A 9,851-nucleotide genomic window follows, 5' to 3' on the forward strand; every position below is an offset into this window, starting at 1 on the left:
TTCACTACAAATGGCCGTCTGTCTCCTGATGTAGTTCTGAGTCTGATTGGGCTTCCTGATGTGCTCTGTGTTCCAGTGATACAGGGTTGGTATGGCTGGGGGGTGACTTACACCTCTAAGGAGATCTGTGCTGTTAAAGGATCAACAGTGGACATAACCTGCAGCTACAAATACCCATCCTGGGGGAAAGACAGTACTACTACAGTTAAGACAAAGTTATGGTTTACTAAAATGAATAATCATGAACCTGTAGATCTGAAAACTGACTCAGAATATTCAGGTCGTGTGCAGTACAGTGATAATAAGAAGATCTGCACTCTGAGAATCTCAGACCTGAGAGAGAGCGACTCAGCTGTGTACAAGTTCATGTTCACAACAAACCAAGAAGGAGGAAGATATACTGGTTATCCTGGAGTCACTTTGTCTGTTACAGGTAATATTTTTATTCATATGTTAATCATTTACAAATCTGCAAGATCTAGAAAAAAATAATATGAACGTGTTGTGTGTATGTTGACAGTTTTGTCTAACATAACATTCATGTTCCTTCTTCACACATCCAGGTCTCCAGGTGATATCACATTCTAACAGGCTGGAGTGTCGGAGCAGTTGTCGTCTACCTAATAATCCTTCCTATGTCTGGTACAAGAATGGACAGGAGATTCAGACAAAAACATCTTATTATTTAAAGGAGTTGTATTATTCAGACAGCTATTCCTGTGCTCTTCAAGGATATAAGGAGTTCCCCTCTCCTTCAGTGTGTGAGTTTACTCAACATTCTTCCAACACAACACCATTTAGTGGAGCCTTATAACTTCATGTAGTGTAGATTTAATATGTGATTCCTCACAGACTCTGGTTTACAAATGGTCAAAATGGTTTTATCTTTCAGGTGTCCGAGGTGAATCCTGCAACAGAGTTACGTACACTGACAGAAGCATCTGCGTCTCCAGAGGCTCTTCAGTGGACATTTCTTGCCTGTACAACAGCTACAATTATCATAACACATCATCATTCTGGTTCAGTCGTGATCATCGAGGGCAGAATCCTTCCCAGCCTGGAGACCTTAGTAAAGACTCCCAGTATGAAGGTCGTGTTCAGGTAGAAACAGAGAGAGGACGCTCCACTCTGAGAATCTCTGACCTGAGAGAGAGCGACTCAGCTGAGTATCACTTCAAGTTCATAACACCACGCTTTGAATGGAGGAGCAGTTTACCTGGAACAACTCTGACTGTCACAGGTACTGATCAACACAAACTGATGGAAACACACCAACACAGTACATTTAAAAACACTGAACAGGTTGATAACAATCAGTTTGAGAAATTACTTTTTTAAACAAATTTCAGATAATAAATATTGTGCAAAAATTGCTCGCTGCTCCTTCTAGGAATTGTAACTGTTGTGGTGACGTGTATGTACATCTTTATTTATTTTTTTAGAACCTATAATAAAATGTTGTTTCTGGTTCTCATGTCCAGCTCTGCAGGTGCAGGTGATCAGAGTAACAGTCTATCAATCTCGGACCTATGCAGAGCTGAAGTGTCTCAGCAGCTGCAGTCCAGCTGGTCCTCTCCCCTACGTCTGGTTTAATAATGGAAGACACATAACCTGGGAGAAGACATCTACCATTACAGTCTGGTTTGATCCCTCAGACGTCTTCTCCTGTGCGTTGAAAGGACATGAGAAGTCCCCCTCTCCTTCAGTGTGTGAGTTTACTGTGTCAGGACACAAACACACTGACATTACAATACAATGATGATTTCAGACGTAATCTCACTGGAGTCTTCTGATTCTTAATGTAGGTGCAGCAGGATTATTCATAGAAACAACAATCACTCATTTTATGTTTAAAAATTCTCCTATTAAGACGCTCCATTACTTGATGATGTATGGTGTCATGGCCAAGAGCTCTAAATTATTCATTTATTTCCAAAAATAAAACTCAAGGTTCACTCTTCACCCACAACAGAATCAGCAGAATTATTTACACATGACAAGGAAGTGATCTGCACTCTGGAAGCTGCCAGGGACAAATACCAGGGATAGTTTAAGAAACAAAAGTTTTAATAATTAAATAATTCATATGTTCATGTACTCTAACCTTTAAGTTAATCATGTTAATGTCTCCTCCAGATGGTCCAAAGCGCCCCTCTGTGTCAGTGAGTCCCTCTGCTGAGATAGTGGAGGGCAGTTCAGTGAATCTGACCTGTAGCAGTGATGCTAACCCAGCAGCTAAATACACCTGGTACAAGGAGAATGTAAACTTTAGACCTCCCAGTGAAGATCCACAGCTCGTCTTCATCTCCGTCCAGTCCTCTGACTCTGGACAGTATTCCTGTACAGCTGAGAACAAACTTATGAGGAGGAAATCTATTGACTTCTCTGTTAATGTGAAATGTGAGTGAAACAGTTTATTTAAAATTAAAAAGCTTAAATCTGTCCAGTCTTTAGAATAAAGGATTTGTACTGATCATAACTACTTCCTTCAGCTCTTGCTTCCCATTCACAGTCTTCTGATATTCACTGAGCAGCTCCAGGAGATTTTAGAGGTTTTGTGCAGTTTTAGGACTCAAACCATCACACATCAATGGAGTCAGACCACCGTCAAAGTCTAAACGTGAGTCACCTTTAACCTAGAGTAATCTCTGTTAACACATCTCCTCCAGATGGTCCAAAGCGTCCCTCTGTGTCAGTGAGTCCCTCTGCTGAGATAGTGGAGGGCAGTTCAGTGAATCTGACCTGTAGCAGTGATGCTAACCCAGCAGCTAACTACACCTGGTACAAGGAGAACCAAACACTGCTTCATGGACAACAAGACATCTACCATTTCACCTCCATCAGCTCTGAGGACAGAGGGAACTACTACTGCAAGTCTGAGAATCAGCACGGAAACATCAACTCTACATCTGTGTTCATAGATGTCCAGTGTAAGTATAAAACATTAGAACATTCAAACCTACTTATTATTTTACATATGAGTAAATGTCTTTGGGCCACTCATTACCTAAAAACTGGGTAAAAGTTTAAACCCAAGCACAATTTGGTTAACACAATCCTGGCAAAAATGTAAATTCCTGGCAGGCGCATTCCTTCACAAACTGAGGAGAAATAATATTTTGTCCACAATGTCAGAAGATTTTGGGTCACTTACATTTTTGTTATGGGTCTGGGAGGCCACTAAGACTGTAAAGGACACCGGATTCATGTACAGGTCTATTAGTGGTTACTTTATCCTGCCAGCTAGCTTTGAGGTGACAAGATTCAACATTCCTTTATTTGTCTTTTCATGCTCCACACAAACAACTAAATGTGTTTCACACATGCAGTAGTCAATAAATATATCAGTGCAAGACAGAAGACTTTAAAATGTTAAGCTCCTGTCTCATGAAGCAGGGTTTATGAAGTAGATGGAACAGGGTCACCACAGTACTTGTGTTGCTCCTCCTGGTCTGTGGCAGTACATTCCTCATTAAAAATTCATAATGAGTTCCTCTTTTCTCCTCCAGATGGTCCAAAGCGTCCCTCTGTGTCAGTGAGTCCCTCTGCTGAGATAGTGGAGGGCAGTTCAGTGAGTCTGACCTGTATCAGTGATGCTAACCCAGCAGCTAAATACACCTGGTACAAGAAAAACCAGACCCTGCTTCAAAGACCAAAATATATTTATCATTTCACTTCTATCAGCTTAGATGATGGTGGGAACTACCACTGCCAGTCTGAGAATAAGTATGGCCGGAGAAACTCCACATCTGTACACATAGATGTTCAGTGTGAGTACAATACTTCAGCAAAGTACTTCTGCTGTACATCCAATCTTTTCAAGTAGAGACAGTGGATGTAAATATCCATTGAGCTAGAGATTAGAAATATTTTCTAAAGGTGTTTAAAGGATTCATGTTTTTTTTCTGCTTTTTTCCCCTTGTTCGGAAATTGGTTGAGTTAGCGCAAATAGCCAAATGGCTTAGTGCAGACGCTCATTGAACCAAGAGTGTATCACATAAATTACCCCACTAATAATGCGCAGAATGGTACCAAACTTCTACTGTAGTACAAATAGGTTCCTTACTCTTAAAATGATGGATTGGAAAGTGTGTAAGACACCAGGAGTTTATTTAAATAACACTTGCCTGTTTCTGGTCTTTGCTGCTACTGCTACCGGCAGTAAGACGAATGCTTAGCGACCGTCTACACACTACAACACTGAAAAGAGATACAACAAAAATATTTCCAGTCCATTTTTTTATGAGTACAGCATCTATTTGTACTACTGTAGAAGTTTGGTATTATTCCGGGCATTATTAGTGGGTTAATTTACATGATACACTTGGTTCCATTAGCATCTTCACTAAGCCATTTGGCTAACTGCGCTAACTCGCCCAATGTACGAACAAGGGGGAAAAAAACGAGGTTCCCTAGGGTGAAATTACTCCAAACTATCCCTTTAACTCCATCAGTGCAAGTTGTATTTTTGTAATCCCACCAATGTCCACTGTCTTATTTCCACAAACTGGTTTTCTCCAGGAGAGGAGTAGAGCAGAGCAATTTAATCCGTCTAGCAGAAAGTAGACAGCTATTAGATCAAGAAAAGGCTTTTGAGGACACAAGCAGCTGCTGCATTATGGGTAAAAGATAAACACTCTGACTTATCTCCTGAGATTTGTGTGCAGTAGAACACAAAAGAAATCAAGGAGTAAGACCGAGAGGTAACAAATGAGGCCACAGAGGGATGGTTGGGCTCCTTGCTGAGACACTGGCAGTTAACCTACACACAACTACCAGGACAGAGAATCTAAATACTATAGAAGCAAGTTATTCACTCCACAGTTTCTCTCCGACCAGCCTGCAGCACAGCTTCATGATATCACGGGGAGCATGAGTGTGTTTTTGCTTTATGTTAATAACATTATTGTTTGGTGCAGCTCCCAGGTGGCAGTCATAATCAACCTAGTTTGCCTTTGCTCAACAACAGTTTTCTCTGTACATGTTCTCCTCCAGATGGTCCAAAGCGTCCCTCTGTGTCGGTGAGTCCCTCTGCTGAGATAGTGGAGGGCGGTTCAGTGAATCTGACCTGTAGCAGTGATGCTAACCCAGCAGCTAACTACACCTGGTACAAGGAGAATGAAGACTCACCAAAAGCATCAGGACAGATCTTCACCATCACTGATGTTAGACCTGAACACAGTGGGGATTATTCCTGTGAAGCCCAGAACAGAAGAGGACGTCAGAGCTCCACCTTACATCTGACTGTTGTAACAGGTACATCAAGTCATACTCCCCCATTTACTCCCACATGATCTTAACCCTCCAGTTCTTTATCTACCTGTCTAATGACAAATAGATGTCAACATGAATACATTTGCAAATTAAATGTTTGCACAAAACAATAATTACTTACCAGAGGTTTGACATTTATAAAAACTCACATTAACACACATTGTTGGAAAGATCATTTGTGTATTTTAGGACTTTAAGCAAAACTACATAACACAATTGAGTCATTATGTGGAATGCATCTTTCTGAGGATCTATGATCTCATGTCTAATTATCAGTTGATAAAGGACACAAACAACTTGTAATTCCATAATGAATCGTCTGGTTTCATCACTGTTTCCCAGGTTCAATGAAATCAGTAGCTGCTGGATCCATCACTGCTATTTTCCTGGCTATCATATTCCTCTGTGCCTTCCTATTTATTAGGTGAGCAGTTCAGTTTTACTGTGATTACATTCAGTAACGCGTCCTTAATTAATTTAGTCATTTATATTTGTTTTTGGATTATTGTTCATTCTTTCTCCTTTCCAGAAGAAAGAGGTCATCTAAACGAATCACCGAGCAACGAGAGAGACCAGACAACCAAGCTCAGGTCAGAAGAAGAGTTCAGTCCTCTCTCACCTGGAAACATTTGAATAATGCTTCATGTCCTCTGCTAAATTATAAGGTGCTGAGACAGGGACACTGTAAAAATAATATAAACCTCTCAGTCTACACAGACATGATCGGGTTTGTAAATAAAGGGAAATTAGGCAATCCTTGAATAGTGTTTCCCTCTGCAGGTGATCAGTAGACATTACACCGACAAAAACAGAAGTGACCTCAAACCTGTGGTTCACTTTTGGCTTTGAAAACGAGACTTGATCCCACAACAGAGAACATGAAATAAATGTTGAAACCAGGAATTTGTAACGCCTGGTGAAGTATTTGAAAATTCACTGGAACTGCAGAACAAGCTCCTCACCTTTAACCCTGCAGATGGTTTACAATATGAGGATTTTGTTTTACAGGCCAACACAAATCATACTTACAGGTCCCATATTTTGTTATTTTTTATTATAAAGCAGGTCGCGGTGCTATATAAATAGTGTAAATGCATAACAATGCTCAATCTAAAGGGAAATGCAAACAGTCCAGAAACTGTACCTGTAAACAAGCCGTTAGGACTCCATACGGTTCTGATGTTACAGCTATACTATATACAGGTAGAACGTGCCGTTACAGTCATTTTCTGGTGGCAGATGGTGCAGAGATACATAGAGTGCATAAGCAGAAGACCCGGAAACGCTGACCAATCAGAGCAGAGCATTGTTTGTCAGAGGGAGGGCTTAAAGAGACAGGCGCTAAAACGGAGCGTTTCAGACAGAGAGTGAATACAGGTATATTCAAACAGGCAGTATGAGGAAAATAAGGTGTCTTTTTAGATTAAAGCTGTAAACATGTTCAAGGAGAAATCCAAAATGCAAGTTTGCACCTAAAAAATGAACTCAGTATGGGACCTTTAAACACTCACCCATGTAGCTGAGGACTCTTGTCAATGTTCCCCGTCAGGAACACATGGGTTCAGTGTATGACAGCCCTTCAGCTCCAGTCCAGAGAACTCCAGCAGAGCAGCAGGACAACCTTTGCTATGCCAGCGTGAGCTTCTCTAAAAACCAGGAAGAGGCTCTCTACTCCAACATCAGGCTAGCTCAGCCCCCCCGACACAAAGAGGAAGAGGAGGATGAGGATGTGGAGTACACTGCTGTCAACTTTAAGAGGGCCAGTGCTACCACAGAGTGAGAAATCAGAAAATGTTCTTGCTGCACAAATTTTGGAAAACAGTGTTTTTATTCCCATTGTTTTATTGCTGTTTCATCTGCTTCTTCTTTTTTACCATGTCATCAGATCATATTGAGTGAGCTGTTTGAGTTTATTATTCTCTAAGTATGTTTTTCTTCATTCACAGATCAGGAACTCAAGAGGCTGCGGAGGATTTATCTGAACTGTACAGCACGGTCAGCAAACACCCAAGAGTTTGATCACAACACAACTCTTTGGTTTCTTTAGCAGTGTTCAAGCAAGTCAACACACATTTATCAATATATGAAGATTGAGTATTAAGCATTGTTATGACATGCAGCGATACGTCTCTAGTGGAATCAGTTAACAGCTGGCGAGCTTTTAATTCATAAATACACAATATCCTGAAAAAGGAGCAATGTTCTATTGCCAGTGATAACAAATCTTGTCAAGTACATTTCTTTGTAAATTATATTTCTTTATCTCCTGTCTTATCTGTTTATTCTTATTTATTTTCCTTATTTGTTTTACTTAGTAGGGCACCAATTTAAAAACTTAAATGGATTCTTTTTTACTCTGGTTTTGTATATTTTCACACTGTTTTTCATCCTCTGGCTGCAGTTTGAGCCAGTGGATTAATTGCACTGATTTCTACTGTTTAAATAACCTGATATTTAATTGAATAAATATGTACAATCACTATATTGTTCCGTCACCATTTTCTGCACTGTGTTCAGTGTTCGGATTAGGTTTAACAAGTACTAGAAAGGGTTCCCTCTGTGTTGAAGAGTCTCCCTGGAGACATTTTGAAAGATTATTCGATGTTTCGGAGCTGTAGCAGTGATGCTAACCCAGCAGCTAAACACACCTGGTCACTGGTAGTAGTATTCACATCTTTTAATTCTGAAATTCTTTATGAGTAATAACCCCTTGAGATGCAGCATCTTGTTTTCAAGGAAGTCCTTAAATGCAAAATATACAATATGATAAAACATCATGATAAAACATTGTATATTTACGAACTACATGTTTTGTGTGTGCAAAAATCTTTATTTGTAAAGTAACTAGTAACTAAAGTTGTCAGATTGATGTAGTGGAGTAGTAGAAAGTAGCATGAAAAGAAAATACTCAAGTAAAGTACGAGTTCCCTCAAATTTGTACCAAAGTACATTACTTTAGTAAATACCTTCCACCACTGCATCTGGTACAAGAAGTACCAAACACTTCACAACGAGGACCCGCTCGTCTTCAGCTCCATCTGGTCCTCTGACTCTGGACAATATCACTGTTCAGCTGAGAAGACGTCTAATGTAAGTGTGTATTCATTAATGGGAAATGTGATAGCTTCTTCCCCGGAGTCCTTATGTCTACGTGTATACCCTTGCAGACAGTATAATTTTGGCTGTAGCAGTTTTGTCTGTACAACTTTTTGAACTCTGCTTGGAGGACGCGTTCCACACATGTGCATCAGGTTGCTATGCAACAATTTACTGTATTAGCCACGTGGACAAGTCCTAGCAGCCACAACAATTTGGGGGTAAGGGATGTCTTCAAAACTTGTTGTCTATTTGTTGTTAACGTGTTGTCTACGTGTTGTCTAACATGTTAGAAATCATGTGTATTTGAACTGTTTGGCTTTCCATAGCACAGAGCCTATGTGTATCCTACTGTACATCCTCTGATGACGAAATGTAGCCTACATCCCACAGAACCTCCCGGACTCGCAGATGCCGAAAGAAATATAGTCCACCCTGTAACATCACACCTTTCCTGGCAGAGGAAGACAGTAAAGTCCAACTCTTCCACAGCATGTCCAGCATATCTTATATGGTGTATTTTTACACATTAAAAAACATTAGCTCAGCTCTGTCAGACTGAGCTAGTTGTTACTTTGTTTTGAATGAGTTTTATTGTATTCCATGTACTGTAGTTTAAACATCATGCCAGTTCCCTCTCACTGCTGCAGAGGGCGATAGTGTTTGTTGTGTTAATTCTTCAGAATTATGTTTTTATTGATCAGTGATCAGTGATGAGTGATAATAAAATGTAAATCAGTTGGTATGCTCTGACGTATTTCTCACTTGCCCAATGTTGTCCATCTGTAAAACTTGTCACAGTGTAATTAACTTCTTCTCTGGTGAACAACCTAAAACACCAACTGGCTGATGGAGTAAAACGGACTGTGTCCTTCCACTGCAGCTCAACACTGTGTGTGTGTGTGTGTGTGTGTGTGTGTGTGTGTGTGTGTGTGTTTGTCTGTGTGTGTGACCACACTTCCTCTTTCTGTATGATCAACATGCATTTGTCATTAGTGCTACTAGTGGTCATACAGTGAACTCCACAGATTAACTTTAATTACTGTAAAGATGGGAAGCATAACTGCAACAAACTATACATATTTTTTAATGTTAATTTGTAGTGATGTTATTTGCGTATACGTTTTTTTTTGGTGTACATGTACCTAATGCTTGGAATATATTTATTAAACATGGTCTTGGATATTGTGATCAAACATTTTCAAACAGCCTGTTAAAGTTGTGGGGTCCAGCATTTTGACCCCACAAAGCTGTCAGGACCCCACAAGTATACTGTAGTCCTGGTTTGTGGACCCCACAAAGGAAGTTAAACAAACACACACACACACACCTCCCCTTTGAAACAATGTTACATTTAGAGTTTGTCTCTGTCTAATTTGTGACAGTCTCATTTTTTTCATTTCAAGCTGAAGATTGACAGCCATCCATCTTTTGATGCATATTAATGATTTAAAGAGGAAGGAAGCCAGGCCGGTTTCTAA

At 40.1% G+C, this 9,851-nt stretch overlaps 2 protein-coding genes across 3 annotated transcripts in view; one reads left to right on the top strand and one right to left on the bottom strand.

The window, feature by feature from the left end:
• The window catches only part of LOC117951942 (hemicentin-1-like), a 119,445-nt gene that overhangs the window by 97,687 nt on the left and 11,907 nt on the right, over nt 1-9,851 (bottom strand). The gene's annotated exons all lie outside the window — the stretch shown is intronic.
• Nucleotides 7-7,756, top strand: LOC117961922 (B-cell receptor CD22-like). 2 transcript variants are annotated; one of them, XM_034900951.1, is made up of 11 exons: nt 7-433; nt 564-761; nt 893-1,240; nt 1,482-1,709; nt 2,137-2,400; nt 2,670-2,781; nt 5,108-5,256; nt 5,617-5,698; nt 5,804-5,864; nt 6,824-7,050; nt 7,221-7,756. In XM_034900951.1, the coding sequence occupies exons 1-11, from the start codon at nt 232-234 to the stop codon at nt 7,291-7,293; spliced, it is 1,944 nt and encodes a 647-aa protein (XP_034756842.1). In that variant the 5' UTR covers nt 7-231; the 3' UTR covers nt 7,294-7,756. The 2 variants fall into 2 exon arrangements, with proteins under 2 accessions (XP_034756842.1, XP_034756849.1); XM_034900958.1 differs by lacking the exon at nt 2,137-2,400.

Source organism: Etheostoma cragini, chromosome 2 (assembly GCF_013103735.1).
Source record: "Etheostoma cragini isolate CJK2018 chromosome 2, CSU_Ecrag_1.0, whole genome shotgun sequence".
Lineage (NCBI taxonomy): Eukaryota > Metazoa > Chordata > Actinopteri > Perciformes > Percidae > Etheostoma > Etheostoma cragini.